This window comes from Spermophilus citellus (assembly GCF_964194105.1).
Source record: "Spermophilus citellus genome assembly, chromosome: 4".
Classification (NCBI taxonomy): domain Eukaryota; kingdom Metazoa; phylum Chordata; class Mammalia; order Rodentia; family Sciuridae; genus Spermophilus; species Spermophilus citellus.
In genome coordinates, this window is record NC_138185.1 from 43,650,155 (window position 1) to 43,667,763 (window position 17,609).

The window sequence follows — 17,609 nt, forward strand, 5'->3', positions numbered from 1 at the left end:
GTGTGCAAGTTAGGGCTTCTAAAGACAAAATCAATAATATTGTTTTTGCTCTCCCAAATCCCTACGTCTACTGGTTTGGGGAGTTCTTATGAACTCTTGGACCCAAGTGAGCTTATAGGCATTTCTTCCAGGTCACCAGTCAGTAAAAAAATTAAGATTAAGAAATGGTAATTGACAATTTTGAGAAGACCAGGAGAGCAGGCTGTGGAAGGAGCCATGTAAAGAGAGTCCTCTGATGTTATATTTATAGTTCTGTTGCTAAAACTCATTGAACACTTGCTATATCTTTTCTGTTTTCCTCTCCATTTTTTTCTTTTTTTGTATCCCTAAAATAAAAGGAGAAAGAACTCTAATTTACCTATAAGATACACAGATTAGTTAAGTATTTCTTGGGTTGGCTGTCGCTCAGTGGCAGAGCACTTGCCTAGCATGTGTGAAGCACTGGGTTTGATTCTAAGCATCACTTAAAAATAAAATAAAATAAAGGCATGTGGTACATCTATAACTACAAAAAAGTTTAAATAAAAATAATAATAAGTATTTCTTGATTTCCTGTGTATATAAGATATTTCCGAGGACTACAGAAAAGGGAATAAGATACAAAGTATTTGGCCCCATAGGGAGACAAATAACCTATATTTTCCATAGTTTATTATATTGCCTTCTCTTCATTGCCTAATTAACACTGGTACTTTCTTACAGCTTTTATCCCCCTGCCAAGAGTATTTCAACTCAGGGCCCAGGAGGAGCAAGGGTTGGGGATGGGTGAGACCCACCCAATCTATATGACAGAGGAAGAGTATAATGTATGTATACTATTAAGAAAAGAGACAGGGGCACAGATTCTTTGTAGGCAGCCAGCCTATGAAGAATGAAGAAATGACTGTTTAGACTTTATGATAACAATGGAAGTGGGATGGAAAGGAAGCCATGGCTCCTTGGGATAACTAATACATGGGCTTTGTTAACTAGTTAGTGAATATAGTTAGAAAGGGAAGATGAGGTGTAACTGGTGACTGGGAGAACTACATAGGTGGTGCCTTGTATGCACTCTGTTTACCAGCTCCTATTTCTCCTCCTCCTAGCCAGCTCTGCTTTACTTCCCTCAGAAACTTCTCATTTTTAACACAAGACTTCACTGGGAACATGTTCTGGATGTTGGGAGTGGTAGCATGTCTGAACATTGATGAGGGCTGACATTATAATGTTTCCATACAGTTTTTTTTTGTTTGTTTGTTTGCCTTTTTGTTTTTTAACATAGACCATAGCCCAGTGGCAGAAAGCTGGCTACCAAGACATGCCTGAGTACGAAAATTTCAAGCACCTTTTGCAGGCACCATTGGATGATGCTCAAGAAATTCTGCAAGCCCGCTTCCCAATGCCGCGTTACATCAACACGGAGCATGGTGGTAGTCAAGTGAGTGAACCGAGTTTTAGCTCTAATGATCTGTCAGTTTTATGATCTGTTTTTATGGCTATAAAACCAGACAGGGCTCTCCCTTTCCCTAGTCTTAGGGGAAATAGGATTACCATTCTTCCCCATTTAAGACAGATTTAGCTGTCCTTGGGTACACACCTGCCATAGGAATTAAGTAATCCTTTGGGGCTAGTACCAGAAGATCTCACAAATAACTATCTCCCAAATTAAGAAGTGAGTTACAACTCCAACAGAGAACATGTGGGATGTAGCCTTTGAATCACCTCTTTAAAAGTCCCCTGTTCCTGCTGGTGGGCAGAATCACAGCCTTTGGGCAGCAGTTCCCTGTGTTTCTCTTTGCTAGAAAAGCAATAAAACTTTATTTTTCCTCAAAAACAAAAACAATAACAACAACAAAATAGTAATACTATTTTATGTGGTGACATAAATTGACATACAGGTAATCTTCCAACTATGACTACTTTTTAAAGGTATGTGCTGATATCAAAAGCATAGGATTTACCAGTGTTTTTAGGATCCTTCATGAGTGGGGAACCAGTGGGCTTAAGCTAAATAAATAGGTTCTCATGCAATAAAAAATGTCTAATTTAACCAAAAAAGTATTGAAAAAAATTTATCTTACTTTTTTCTATTACATTAATATTAATGTTACTTTTAAAAAAATCTTTAAATGGTATTTTTTGTTTGTTTTCTTAGGCTCGATTTCTTCTGTCCAAAGTGAACCCTTCTCAGACACACAATAACCTGTATGCTTGGGGACAGGTAAGAAATTGTCAGGTGTTTGTGGAATAGACCATGCTCCTTCTTAAAAAACATGTTTTAAAGTCAGAAAAATTTGCATCCTTTTATTTCAGAGACAGAATAACTTGGGTATTTTGCTAAGGAAAAAAAACAAAGAAACCCTCAATTGATATAGTTGTAATGGGGTGGGGAGCTGCCTATGTGGGGTCTCCTTCCATAGTCCACAGTGTCCATGTGTCAGGGTCAGCTAGGGCCAGAACACAGCACTGTGGCTCCAGCTGGCTCTCCCCATACACATGGCAAGTCCTCTCCCAAGACCACAGGACAATTCCTGCTCACTATTGGTTGGTTCTGCCTTATCTTCACTTTTCATCCCTCTTCCCCCTTTGTCTAGTTATTCCCAGCATTTGTCTCTCACATATGACTTCTAAAATTCTATTTTCTTATAAACTTTTTAAAACTTGTTTTTGATATAACTGTAAATTTATATGCAGTTGTAAAAAAAAAAATACAGAGAGCTTCCATATACCTTTACTCATTTTTCCTCTGATGGTAAAATCCTGCAAACCAGTAATTCAATGTCAAAGTAGGATATCGATACAGTCAAGATGTATATTTCCATCACCACAGGATCTGTCATAACTGCCTTTTTATAGTCACACTCATTTCCCTCCTGCTTCTGTCTCTTCTTTAACACCTGGCAACTGCTAACCTGTTCACCATTTCTATAATTTTGTCACCGACAATGTTATAAATATGAAGTTACACAGCATGTAACCTTTCAAATTGGCTTTTTTCCCTAGCATAATTATCTAGAGGTTCATCCAAGTTGTTACATGTAACAATTTGTTCCTTTTTACCTGCCAAATTTTAATTCACAGTAAGTATGAATGTGTCCCAGTTTATTTAGTCTTCATTCATTGAAGGGCAGCTGCTAACACAGGTTTGTTTGTTTTTTGTTTTTTTTTTTTTGTAGTGCTGGGGGTTGAACCTAAGGCCTAATAAACTCTACCATGAAGCTGCATCCCCAGTCCTTTTTTATTTTGAGGGTCTTGCTAAGTAAAGTAGCCCAGGCTGGCCTTGAAATTATGATCATTCTGCCTCGGTCTCCTGAGCTGCAGTTACCAGTGTGTGCCACCATGCCTGGCTCAGATTGTTTTTTTTTTAACATAAATCTTTATTTATTTGAGAGTAATGCTCAGGAGTACATTTATTAGGTCATATGGTGGTTACATATTTAGTTTTTAAAGAAACTGCCAATTTTTTCCAGAGTACCTATATTATTTTATATCCCTACTAGCAATATATGAGTGATCCAGTCTCTCTGCATCCTTGCCAGTATTTAGTGTTATCATTATTTTTATTTTGGCTCTTCTCATGGGTGTCCAATGACCTATTATTGTGATTTTAATTTACATTTTCCTAATGACTAATGATATTGAACATCTTTTCATGTTCATTCAACAAAGGTAGGTTCTTTACCATCTATGTATCTTCTTCAAAGAAATCTCTTATATTTTTTTTCCATAGCCAAGTTGGACTATTTGCTTTTTTTCTCCCCTCCTCCACAATTCCCCCAGTATTGGGAATTGAACCCAGGACCCTGTATATGCTGGGCAAGTGCTCTACAACAGAGCTACATCCAAATCTTCTGATGTTTTCTATAGAAAATGTCCAAGGTTTTAAGTTGTATTTAGTAGGAGGAATAGAAAAAAATTACATTATCAACTCCTATTTCCCAGAACTGGAAGTTCTCTTATAACATTTTGATCATGTTTACATTTTTCTAATTGTAATAATACAATTTAATTTTAGAAAATTTGAATATTTAGAAAAAACAAGTAAAATAAAATTACCTATAGTTAGTATTTCTAGCTTCTTTCTAGGTAATGTAATTTTGTTTATTGTTTGTGTATATATATCCATATATATAAGTATAATTTATAATTATATATTGTATCTACTATGTATATTATATATTGTATTTGTATTTGATTAATACAATTATACTTATATATAAAATATATGTATATTATCTGTCTTTACAAATCAAGTTTTCTATCCAGTTCTTTTCACAGTGTTAATTAAATCATAAGTTTTTTCCGATATTACAAATATCTATCTGTCAGTGGAGATGCTGACTTACTCATCTGTGATGAGCACACCATTCTCAAGCTCCTGTTGTAAGCAGAGCACTTAAGAGCAGGGCTCTAGCTCTATGCTGGCAGAGTATTTGGCACAAAGGAGAAGAGTATGTGGGCCTCGGGGAGCTCATATCTGGTGGGAACTCGAGCTCTCAGAATGGTGAGAGAGGGTAAAATAGAAAGGCTTATGCTCAAAACTGTGTCTTCAATGCGCAGAGGTTGTGGCCTAGATTCAGTGAACCAGGGAAGGCTTTTGTGATGAGATTATGCTTCAGTTGAAAGTAGTTAGCAAGGCAGAGAATGAGAGTGATGTAGAGCAAAGGGAAGACCTGTGAAAAGGTATTTTAAAACTTGTGAATTCTCACCAGCTTTTCAGGTGTCTGTCAGTAAGCCTTTATCATTAAATTTCAGGAAACTGGAGCACCCATCCTCACTGATGATGTCAGCCTGCAGGTGTTCATGGATCATTTGAAGAAATTGGCTGTCTCCAGTGCCTGTTAAGCTAAAGATGTGACCAGGAAATTGAAGAAAACACTGTCAAATCATGGTCACAATTGTTTATAAATGCTTAATAACATTCCTTTCACTTTTCTAGCAGATTTTAACAAATAATCAAAGGAAGTTTTGTATGTAAGTCTTCAGATAATAATTTATTTGTATTCTTTATTTGTGTCCCTCTTCCTGTACCATGAAATTGTGAAGTCATAAATGTTTTGGTACTTGAAGATGTTTCTGTGCTTTTTGTATCCTAAATTTTGAGGGGTCTGTATAAAATCAGAGGTGATGTATTTTGGCAGCTTGTTCAGATGAAAACTTATATGATCATAGAAGAAATAAATCTGGAGCCATTAGCTAAAATAATGCTAATTTTAACAAATTTGATTTCCTGAGGTCTCTCTGTGTGTGTGTGTGTGTGTGTGTGTGTGTGTGTGTTAACTCCCTTAAGACGTGTTTTCTGAACTTAATTCTTACTTACTGCCCAGATGTTGATATCTATGGAAAGTGTGAAATTCTGTTGAGGCAGTGTGGAGGGGTGCTACCCTGATTCACAAGTAACTTCCATGTCAGGAGTCCAGCCCAGGTAGACATCAGGAATGACTAATGGGAAGCAGAGTATGATGGTGAACATCTATAATCTCAGTGATGTAGGAGACTAAGACAGGAAAATCACAAGTTCCAGGCCAGCCTGGATGATTTGGGCGACCCCATATCAAAATAAAATTTTTTTAAAATGTAGCTCAGTGGCAGAGTGCTTGCCAAGCATGCACAAGGTCCTGGGTTTAGTTCCCAGTAATGAGGGGGGAAAAAAGAAAGCATAAGTGGGTACAACAGTGAATACACAATCTTACGTATCAAGTAAAATAACTTGAACAGGTACTGTTTTTTTAATCAAAATAATACATATGTATGGTCAAAACACTTTATCCTAAAGAACTTATAACAAGTAACAATTTCCTTCACTCCCTAAACCTAAACCTACTCTTCTGACAATTTCAGACCTTCTCTTTGCTTATATATTTTTTTTGTTGGTATATTCATGTTTAGCAGGTTATCTTTCCTATTTTCATAGAATGAGAGTATTAAGATCTTTGTCTCTACCCTCCAGTTTTGGTTAGCTATACCTTTATTTTTATATTATCAAGATTGATAAAATCTGTATTTTGGCCTATAACCATAATTTTGTTTTTGTCTCTAAGTTGATTGTGAAAGCTAATAAAGAACATTTACACAGTGTGATGATGTAAATATTGTTCATGTCCAATTGAGGGGGTGGTAATACATTTTTTTCTCCAGAGGTTTGTTGTCCCAGTCAATCCCCATGCCACTAAAAGAAACATTCCAAATGATAAAATCAAAGGCACTTTTCTTATGTGTTCATCATGCCACATGCTGGCTTGCTTTTCTTTTGGTTTATGATTTCCTAGACTTGTTTCCCTTGGAATTTCTCATTTTGGATTGCTTTTTGAGAGTTTTTTTTCCTTATCTGATTACTGAAAAATTCTAACTAACTCTATTGAATTAGTCCGTTTTTTTTCTTTAGAGGTTTGCAGATGTCCAGTTGCTTTCTAGATGTGATGCATAACTGTCACCCAGGAGTTTCTTTCATTTGGAATCCTGCATTAGTTCTACTCTATCTTTATCCCATAGGCATTTTGCTATCTCAAATAACTTTTCCTAAAAAGAGTACATGGGAAATAATTCATTGGATCTAGGCATATCTGCAAGTCTATTCTGTTTCCATATTTGGCAACTTTGCTGGATCTAAAATTCTAGGCCCAATATAATCTTCTCTTAGAACCTTGGAGCTATTATTTCAATCTGTCAACAAATAACTACCCAGTACTTGCTCTATGGAGTAGTCTTCTAGGTGCTGGCAATATAGCAATGAGGTAAATATTCCTGCCTCCATGGAGCTTATGTTCTAGTTAGGGAAGACCAACAAATAAAATATTAGAAGTGAATGGCATTAGAAGGTAATGATTGATCTATAAGAAAATGAAAATGAGTTCTCTAGAATTTTATGTTTGGTTTCTTTTGTGCCTGGCTTCTTCATGTAGCATAATCCATTTGAGCTTCATTTGTGGTACATGTTTCAGTAGTTCCTTTTTATTGTCAAGTGGTATATCACTTCATTTATACATTCATTAGTTGATAGACATTTGAGTGGCTTCCTTTTTTTGCTACTATGAATAAAACAGAACGTCCATATACATGTCTTTGTGGACAGAGGTGTTTTTATTTCTCTTGGGTAAATAAGAATGGAATGGGTTGTGTGGTAGGTACATGTTCAGGTTTAAAAACTGCTAGCTTTGCTAAGAGTTTGTTAACATTTTGTGTTCTCACCAGTAAATTTATGAGTTTCACCTTCTCCAAATCCTTGCAACTTTTGGTGTATTCTCAGTCTAAATTTAGTTATTCTAATGGGTGCTTTATTTTCATTTCTGTGATAACTGGTGTTCCTGCACATATTGACCATTTGTATATCTTTTATTGAATTCAAAAGTGTTATCTGCTTTTTAGTTGGTTGTCTTTTTATAATTAAGTTTTTAGGAGTCCTAACATTCTGGAATACAAGGCCTTGACAGATATATGAGTTTCAAAAATGTTATTCTGTCTTTGTTTTCTCCACTGTGACTTGTGAAAAGCTAAAATTCTATTTGAAAAAGTCCAATTTATCAGTTTTTGCTTTGTGAATCATGTTTTTTGTATTCTAAGAAATCTTTGCTTATCCCAAGGTGGCAAGGATTTTTCTCCTATGTTTTCTTCTAGGTTTATGGTTTTAGCCTTCACATTTAAGACAATTATACCTTTAGAATTAGATTTTGTAGGTGTAGAATGCCAATTTGTAAAAGGTGAGCAATGTGAAGAGTTCTGAAGGATACCAAAAGAAATTTCTGTCGCCCCATTCTCTGCCTCTCCTACTGGACATTGAACTCAAGAGCACTCCACCATAGAGCTACATCTCCAGCCCTTTTTATTTTGAGGCAGGCTCTCTCTAAGTTTCCCAGGCTGGCTCCAAATTTGAGATCCTCCTGCCTAAGGCTCAGGAGTAGCTGAGATTACAGTGCACCACCTCACTTAGCTGAAAATGTTTCAGGCGTTGAAAAGAGGCTGGCAGGTGTTCGTGTCAGTGTCAAATGCTCTTTAGAAATCAAGTTTGAGGAGTGTTAAGAAGTTTTAGTTTTGGCAATTTACTGAGCCTATTTTGGACCAAACACACCAGCCTTGCTCTCAGATTGCTCAGTCTATTGAGTAAACTATACTTTGAAGAAATGAATGAATAAAAGCTGAAGGTGCATGGAGTCAACAATGTTTTCATTTTTTGAGACATGGGCACGGTTTGTATGATGAACGATAAAAGTCAATAGAATGAAAATGGGAGCGAGGTGGGCATTCAGGTGTAATTGATGGGAAAGGTCCCGCAGAGGTAAAAGAATGTCATCCAGAACTCAGAGGAAAGATTAGCTTTGACTTGGAGGTAACCAAAGTGCACCCAGACAGAATTCCGGACAGGAAAATGAGGGAAAGCAGAGTTGCGTCGAGAGAAGTGGTATCCTCGCAAATACGACAAATGAAAGAGAAACGGAATGAACCTTTATGCTATATGACTTAGGTAAGAACAGCATTGCAATTCTTCAAGTGAGAGGTTTCGGCTCTGAAAAGTTACCATCTGTTCCCCACCACTTGTTGCGTGCTGTAGCTAGCACTAGTCTGGGATCCCAAAATTCCCAGCTCAAGCGTGCGAGTGGAGAGCGACTTCTGAACTACACGCCCCAGGATGCACCGCGGTTAAGGCAGGAAGTGGCCGCGAGGCCTGTTTCTCATTGGTGGCGGCGGCTCCGGTAACGGACTGGTCCGGGGACCTGCTTCCGTTCTGGGCTTCAGGCGACTGGACTCTAGGAGGTGCCGCGCCATGAACCCGGAACGGGCCACGTCCTGGTACCGGCGGATGTCTATGGTCTATGCACTGGGCACCTGGACTCTGTTGGGTTCCGCGTTTTACTTTTGTCAGAAAAAAAAGCCACCAGGTAGGGTTCTCCTGGCCTGCCTGCTGACACACCGCCATCAGTGGGAAGTTCCCAGGGGGTAATGGACGAGATTTGCCCTGGCTTTAAAGTTCCAGTTTTATTCTGCTAGGCTAGACGAAGCGGTGGCTTTGAGCCCTTTGTTATAATGGACTCTGCAAAGAACTAAATGTCAGCAATTGCTTTTAAGATAGTGTTAACGAAGTCTTGTTTATTGACTAAAGTAAATCTGTAAAGGCCAAGATGGAATTTCAGAGACCCGGCACGAGAGCTTAACCAAGTGATGCTTTGAATCGTTAGCCCTCGTCGCATATGGCGAGCAATTAATTTTAGAATTTTTAGCACCCGACTACTGTTTAAATCTTTCCAGTTACTGGGCTGATAAGGGAATTCCTTAGTCATTAAATATATGTTGGAAATCTGTAGAGATAGAAAGTTGGTTAGTGTGGTTGCCAGGGACTGTGAAGTGTGGGGAAGAATGGGAGTGACTGCTACAGATATGAGGGTTTTGTTTGTTTGTTTGTTTTGTTTTATACGGAATGAAAATATACCAGAATCGCTGATTGCACAAATCTGAAAATATTAAAAACCATTGAATTGTTTGTGTTTTGTTTGTTTGTTTGGTACTAAGGATTGAACCCAGCTTAACGCTGAGCCATGTCCCCAACCCTCTTTACAGTGTACCTAGAAACAGAGGCTTGCTAAATTACCTATAGGGCCTTGCTATAAGTTGCTGAGGCTGGTTTTGACCTTGGCGATCCTCCTGCCTCAACATCCCTACTGGGCCCCAAGCAAATTGTATCTTTTAAAGTGAGTTAATTGTATGGTGTATGTGTATGTGTGTGTGTGTGTGTGTGTGTGTGTGTGTATATACATATATATATGTATACACACACACACACACACACACATATATATACATATCAATAAACTTGTAGTGTGAAACTCATGCTGAAAGTGTCATTTGTTCATGAATATTAAGTATTTATGTCCAGTATTTAAGTATTTAATTTCTAGTGGTCATGTTTTTCCTTTTTTTTTTTCTTTTTTCTCAATTCTGATGATTGAACTCAGGGTTGCTTTACCACTGAGTGATATCCCCAGCCCTTTTAAAACAATGTGTTGAATTCTGAGACATGATCTCACCAAGTTACTGTGCCTTACCTGAAACTTGAAATCCTTCTGCCTCAGCCTCCTGAATAGTCTTGTTGTTTTTTAAAGAAAGAAAGTACAGGCATCTGATGGCATAATTTTTACCTTTGTTTATTTCCAGGACTTTAACAATTGCTTCATAAGTTAATAATTGAGGTGTTTCCTTTTTTTTTTTTAAGGTAATGAAGTAGAGCAAAAGGATGTCTCAACAAGTGAAATACCTGAGTCCCCAAAACAGTTTTATATGGAAACGATTGTCACATATAAAGAAGATTTTGTTCCATACACTACGAAGATCCTTGAGTATTTGAAATCATGGACTGGTAGTTCTGGATCGGAATCATGATTGATGAATTCTATAAATAAGAACTTTGGTTCAGCATTTAAATTTGATAGATGGGGCTGGGGTTGTGGCTCAGAGGTAGAGCGCTCACCTACCATGTGTGAGGCAGTGGGTTCGATCCTCAGTACCACTTACAAAAATAAAGATATTGTGTCCACCTATATCTAAAAAATAAATATTTAAAAAAAATTTTACAGATGACTTGATTTCCATTTTTGTTTCTGAATAGAATAATCATGTACCATGTAATAAATATTTCCTTGAAAGAAACTAAATTCACATAATTCAAGAAGTATTCCTTTATTTTCACATGAGTGAAAAATTGTTTGAAATTTCACATTGAGAGTTTCCATAAGCTTAATTTCCTGTAACTTCATTTTTTTTTTTCATGTTGCTACTAGACAGAGCCTTAGTAGTCTTTAGGGATAATTCAGGGCTGGAGATTTAGCCCCGAATTACGGTAATGTGCTTGCCTAGCATGCACCAACCCCTGGGTTTGATCCCCTGCACTATACACACACACACACACACACACATAGATTCAACAAAATCATGATGTTTAGTTTGGGATTCACAGCAGCCCTCTGAGAACTATTGGGTTTTGGGTAAGAATCTTATGAATTAGCTTATAATTATTGAATTAAATAGACTTGACCTGTTCTTTAGTATCAGTGCAAAATCCCAATTCCTTTAGCAGGTATAGATTGTAGGCCAACTGGCTAGTTCTGTTCTAAAAACTGGGGGTGATATCAGTTTCCTCACTGGTCACTTTTGGTTGCAAGCAACAAACCCACACAAGTGAGTTTAAATCAAAAGTGAAATGCAGAATTAAAGCAGATAATATATTGAGGTCTTCAGAGGGCCTGACACTAGGAATTGGAGAGGAAGCAGAAGTAGCCACTCACTGAGCCTACCTGGGCTCTCTGCCTTGTTTATTTTCCTGCTGCACACTGGCTGCTTTTTCTTCCTGTTCTCTAGTAATGGAGCCAGCCTTAGAAGACACTGCTTCCCAGCTACAGTGCTGAGTTTTGATTAACCTTTCCTGGCTCTGATGTTTGGCTTCTGTCCTTGTGAGAGCTGCAGTTCAGCTTTTATCAGACCCCTGCCTCATAGATTATCAAATATTGCCTCAGTTATTAATAAAGTGGCATTCATTTCTAACTTAATTTAGTGTTTTCTTGTTCATAGCTATTTGAGACCCTATGAGGGATAGGAATATGTACAGGGCAGGAATCAAGTGTTTCTGGATTCTCCTAAAGCACAATAACTTTCAGACCCTCATTTTGATTTCTCATTTGTCAGTTTCACCACATGGGTGGCCTGAGCATTGCTTTGGTGCAATCAACCTAAGTGACGAGGATTCCAAAATAGCAAGTAGCTCCAGATGCCAACAGCAGAGACCTCATCTTCCCAAGTGATATCAGAGATCAAGTGTGGATCAGTGCCATTTGGGTGTGTTGGGTCAATTTGGTTGGCATCAAACAAATAAGAAATAGCAGGCAGTGGTATACAGGGATGGTGAGAAGTGAATCAGAAGTATGGGAAAGATTGGAACTATAGCATGAACCTGACAGAAAACATTGCCCACCTTCAGTGATTTCCAGAGAAACAAGACAAATGGTTGAGGGACTGACATCTGTCAGGTGAGAGCCGTTAATAGGTCACACCTAGAATAAACTTGAACTTCTGTTCTCACCAGACAGTCAATTTACCCAGGATCCATTAACTATTGTGGCTCAAGAGCACATTTAGATTGATTTTCTTGGGACTGAGCTGAGTTTATTGGAAGACCTAATTTCACTAAGCTTCCCATTTAAACCCAGACATCTCCTAACCTTAAAATCCATATCCATCTAGCATGGCTGCTTGGATGTTCTTTAGCTACCTCAAACTCATTTGTCACTTAAATTGATACTTTTACCACAAACCTATTTGTCTCTTCCTAGAATATTCAGTTAAAATTAGAAACCTGTCATTCTAGACTTTTCCCTTTTCCTGTTCCTTCTCACTCCTGTAGTCACACAGCCTGTCATTTCCACCTCAAAAACAGTTATGGGTCATTTAATGATGCACATATACTGAGGAATGTGTTTCTAGGTGATTTCATCATTGTGTGAACATCATAAGGGATTTTCATAACCCTAGTTGGTGTAGCCTATCACCTATTCCTTCCAGGTCACAAACCTGTACCACATGTTACTATACTGAGTACTGCAGGCAATTATAACACAAAGGTAAATTAAGCAGCTAAATGTAGAGTAAACAAAAAAAATTTAAAAATTATCCACCTATACAAGGCAACGACTGAGTAGAGCATTTAGGACTGAAATTTGCTCTGGCGGAGTCAGTGAGTGGTGAGTGGTTAGTAACTGTGTAGCCCAGGACATAACTGCACTCTGTAGACTTTATAAACACTGTATAGTTAGGCTACAATAAATTATTAAAAATATTTTTCTTTAATAAGTAGCTTACTATAACTTTTTTACTTTAAAACCTTTTTTGTCAGGGAGGGGAACACCTGGGGATTGAACCCAGGGGCACTTTACCACTGAGCTACATCCCCAGCCCTTTTTTTTTTACGCAGTGTCTCATTAAGTGGCTGAGACCGGCCTTGAATTTATGCTCCTCTTGTCTCAGCCTCCTGAGTTGCTGGGATTACAGGAGTAGGCCACCATACCAGGCTTAAACTTAAAATTTAAAAACTTTTTGACTCCTTTGTAATAAAGGAGCCAAACACATCTGCAGTTACACAAAGATATTTTCTGGTTTCCAAATACTGAGCCCTCTACCACTGAGCTATATCCCCAGCCCTTTATTTTCATGTTATTTTATTTTTTATTTTGAGACAGGGTCTCGCTGAGTTGCCAAGGCAAGTCTTAAACTTGCAATCTTCCTGCTTCAGCCTCCTAAGTTGCTGGAATTACAGGCTTGCATCACTGTACCAGGCAAAATATTTTCTTTACATGTTTATCTTACATGCTTCTATTTGAAACATTTTAAAAATTCTTTTAAAACTTCTCTGTTTAAAACTAAGATATAAACATACACATTAAGTATGCCTACACAGGGCCAGGCTCATCAATGTATCAGTGTCTTCCTTCACCGGAAGCTCTTCAGGGGCAATGATAGACGTGAAGCTGTCACCTCCTATGATGATACTGTCTTCTGGAACACCTCATAAAGGACCTTCCTTATACTTATTTTGGAGTGATGTTGCTCCTTTTCAAAGTACATATTCATGGTGATTTATTTGGTTTCTTTTTTTTTTCATGATAGATTTGCTTGTAAGCAGGTAACATACCATAAACACTTCTAATTAATGAAGACCTTTGGGTGTTGGTGTCCATATTTTCAAACTGCCAGAACTTGTCGAGGTCTCCAAAAACTACTAGACCATTGGCTGTGCATTTTCTTGGGGTTTCTTTTTCTTTTCACACAGTTTGCTATCCTCTAGCCTCTTCTTTAGCTATTATTTCACTAGTTGAGTTTTTAAAGATTTCAAGTTTTCCAGCTTCATTATAATTTGATGGAACTACTGTCCTATATATAGTCTGTCATTGTGTGGCAGGGCATAACTATTCCACTCCACCCCCTACTCCCCATTCCCTTTGCCACTACCCTAGTTTAATCGTCGATCTCTTTACTCATGTTTACTCCGTACTCTCCTTGTCTCTACTTTCAGTTGCTTCCAATTGATTCCAACACCGTTAATCAGAATGGCTTGCTTTAATTTAAAAATTTTATCAAACAACAAATGTGTTTTAAAAACTAAAATAGTGCTCAGAAGTTTTTTTTAATATCTTTATTTTACATTTATGTGGTGTTGAGGATCAAACCCAGTGCCTCATGCATGCTAGGCGAGCACTCTACCACTCAACCACAATCCCAGCCCCTCAAAAGTTTATAACAAAAAATCCCTGTTCTTCCTTTGCCTTTCCCCACTTTCAACTATCAGCTATTTTTTTTTTCTGGTGTGTCTATATTTCTAAATAATAAGCTTTTATAGTTTTTGATTTTTCAATCATATGGCGTTTGTCTACCTATCTGTCAGTCTCTCCCTCCCTCCCTCCCTGCCTTCCTTTATTTCTCTTCCTTTCTTTCTTCTCTCCCTTCCTCTCTCTCCTCTCCCTCCCTCCCTCCCTCCCTAACCTACCTTCCTTCCTTCCTTTCTAGAGACACTTTACCAATGAGCCATATCCCAGCCCTTTTCATTTTTTTAATTTGAGACATGTTCTCACTAAGTTGCTTAGGGCCTCACTAACTTTCTGAGGCTGGCCTCCAACCTCAGGCTTCCTAGTTGATAGGACTACAGATGTAAACCACTGTGCATGGCTTATCCCCAGCCTTTAAAAAAAATATATATATATATATATATATATTTTTTTTTATTTTCATGTGGTGCTGAGGATTGAACCAGAGCCTCACCCATGTGAGGCAGGCACTCTACCACTGAGTCACAGCCCCAGCCCTCACCCCCAGCCTTTAAAAAACTATTTTGAGATGGGGTCTTGCTAAATTGCCCAGGCTGGCCTGCAACTTGTGATTCTCTGGCTTTAGCCTCTTTAGCTGCAATTACAGGCATGAACCACTGCTCCCAGGTCAGAGAAGTGTTTAAAGATAATAGTCTCTTTGCTCCTGGAAGTTGAAGATGAAGGAATGGTAAGGCTCACTACTTTTCCATGAATGTTCTAGCTTTGCTAAATTTTTTGGAAGAAGTGTCAAGTGGAAACACCAATGTGTTTGCCTCATATTAAGCAGGTAGACACTCAGTTTTCAAGATGTCACTTTCAGCTTCATTCTTCCTCAATGCCAGTAAGACCTAGGTTGAAACCCTCCCTCCTGGTCAGCTGGCTTTGCTGTGTTGTATGAGAGAGATCAGGCAGAGAATCTGCAGCAATCTCATCCACTCAGGAATTCACTGCTTGGCACCACGTGGAGTGCCACACATCAGCACTGGGAGGCTTCTGTCTGGGTGCAGACTTTTCAACACAGGCAGATATTCCCCCATTTCACAGATCCTCTCTGGGCTTTAGTTTCCACATTTGTGCTTTGAAAGTTGAACCACATGGGAGACTGTGATAGCAAGTAGACCTCGCCACTAAAGCAGCTTCCTGTGCCCTCTGTGTAGGACTTTGGTGGTTCCCTCTCCCCAGCTCAGGCCTGCTAAACCCTTGCTCAACCTGCGATTTGTTTAAGAGGTTTTGGTACTTTCCCCCAATACTGTCTTTCCAACTGTCTTCCCCAAAAAACTTACATACTTTAGCTGAAACAATAATAAATATTTATCTTACTTTAACTATGCAAATATGGTTTCTCACTATTTCTTCCCAGTACTGGGGATTGAACCTAGAGTCTCCCATGTACTAGGTAAGTACTCTACCACTGAGCCACATCCCCAGCCATTTTTAATTTTATTCTGATAGTCTTGCTAAGTTGTCCAGGCTGTCCTCCAACTTGAGATTCTCTTGCCTTGGACTCCCAAGTAGCTGGGATTACAGGGGTGCAGAATCGTGCCTGGTTATAATCATGTTCTTTATATAACATTTTTCTTCCTGGAGTTAACTGCATCTTTTTTTTTTAATTCTCTTGGTGCTTATCTCCCATTCGCATTATTTCTATGCCCTCTAACTTATCAATATAATTTCCCACACAAAAATTTCCTGCCCTTTATCAGTTCCTTTTTTTTGTTTGTTTGTTTTGGGTGGGGACAGAGGAGCTCTTTTTTCTCTTGCTACAGTTTGAACTGATCATCCTAGTTTGCTTCACACACTATTTTCTTTGCTGTTTCCTTTGAGATCCAGTAATAATCTCTCTCTTTTTTGGGCCTATGTCTCCATAAAAAAGGGTATATGATTTTTTAAAATATTTTTGGAGAGGTACCAGGGATTGAGCTCAGGGGCACTTGACCACTGAGCCACATCCCCAGCCCTATTTTGTATTTTATTTAGAGATAGGGTCTCACTGAGTTGCTTAGCCCCTCACTCTTGCTGAGGCTGGCTTTGAACTTCTGATCCTTACAGGCGTGCCCAGCAAAAAAGGGTATATGATTTTTGAAGATTGTTTCATATCTGAACATGTCTTCATTTTCATTCTCACACTTTATTTCTAGTAGGTCTGAGTATAGAATTGAAGGTTTGATAGTCATATTCTCCCCCAGCATTATGAAAACATCAATCATTTGTATACTAGCAATTTCAATACTGCAGGTGAGAAGTTTTAATCCTTTGATTATGAGCTGTTCCCCCGCCCCACCCCTTCTTTTCCCTTCTCCTTCCTCCTCTTTTCCCTCTTGGAAGGTCTTAGGATACTTTTTATCTCTAGTGTTATGAAATTGCTCAATGATGCACTTAATGGGAATTTTAAAAGATTCATTAGAATGATCACTCAGTGGACTCTTAATTTATTGAAAAACTTATTTAATTGTGGGGAGTTTTTTTATTAGGAACTCCTCCTTGACATTTTAACTTTTTTTTCCTGTTTGTCTGGAATTCCTAATAGACACTCCAGACTGTTTTTCATTATTTAATAACTTTTCTAAACTATTGTTGATCTCTTTTGTCTATTGTATTTTACTTTTTTGGGGAAGACATTCATTCACTAATACATTTGTAGAGAAGATAAAACTTTTTTCTGGCTGGGTCTGAGAATTAAATGATATATGAAAACTTAGAGAAAAACATATAGATATTTATTTGTACATGAGAGCCTCCTTGGGACATTGGAGACCCAAACAAGTGGTAAAACCTAAGTCCTTAGACAGTGTACTGGGTTGAACAAAGACAAACAATTGTAGAAGAGTAGCTAAAATGTATAGATGTCCAAAGGAGGATGAGTGATTTTTTTTTTTGCACCTGGGATTGAACCCAGCCAAATAGCGGCCCTAACAGGGCCCTTCCTGAACAGTGGGGAGGTGAGTTCCCAGAGAACGGGACTCTGCGCAAGGTCAGACTGGGCACAAATCACGAGCCACTGAAGCAGGAACAAACTTTATTTCTGAACTCCACCAGCACACTCCACACATGCTCCCCAGGAATTTCTCCCGAACACCATGCGGCTCATCCAGGAACCAGCAACCGGAAATATCCCTCCTCCGGCACTTCCCCAACCAATGGGAACTCTCCGGGAATCCCCACGAGAGCTCAACTGGAACTCAACGGGAACTCCGTGAGAACTTGCTGGCGTCACCTCTCAACCACTACTTCTGGCAAAAATGCCATGTGTCATCCCGACTCAGCTGTGGCCCTCAACATCTCCCCTCTTCTGTT

At 38.5% G+C, this 17,609-nt stretch overlaps 2 protein-coding genes across 3 annotated transcripts in view; both read left to right on the forward strand.

Annotated features, from left to right (window-relative positions):
- The window catches only part of SEC23B (SEC23 homolog B, COPII coat complex component), a 39,585-nt gene extending 31,850 nt beyond the window's left edge, over positions 1-7,735 (forward strand). The window contains exons 18-20 of one of the 2 annotated variants that reach the window (XM_081291025.1): positions 1,262-1,417; positions 2,135-2,200; positions 4,735-7,735. In XM_081291025.1, coding sequence (XP_081147151.1) covers positions 1,262-1,417; positions 2,135-2,200; positions 4,735-4,824 — 312 coding nt within the window. In that variant the 3' untranslated portion in view covers positions 4,825-7,735. The remainder of the gene's footprint in view (positions 1-1,261; positions 1,418-2,134; positions 2,201-4,734) is intronic. The other variant, XM_081291024.1, reaches the window with a different exon arrangement.
- Positions 7,736-8,670: 935 nt separating this feature from the next.
- On the forward strand, positions 8,671-10,538 carry SMIM26 (small integral membrane protein 26). The gene is made up of 2 exons (XM_081291026.1): positions 8,671-8,852; positions 10,181-10,538. The coding sequence occupies exons 1-2, from the start codon at positions 8,738-8,740 to the stop codon at positions 10,345-10,347; spliced, it is 282 nt and encodes a 93-aa protein (XP_081147152.1). The 5' UTR covers positions 8,671-8,737; the 3' UTR covers positions 10,348-10,538.
- Positions 10,539-17,609: the final 7,071 nt, after the last annotated feature.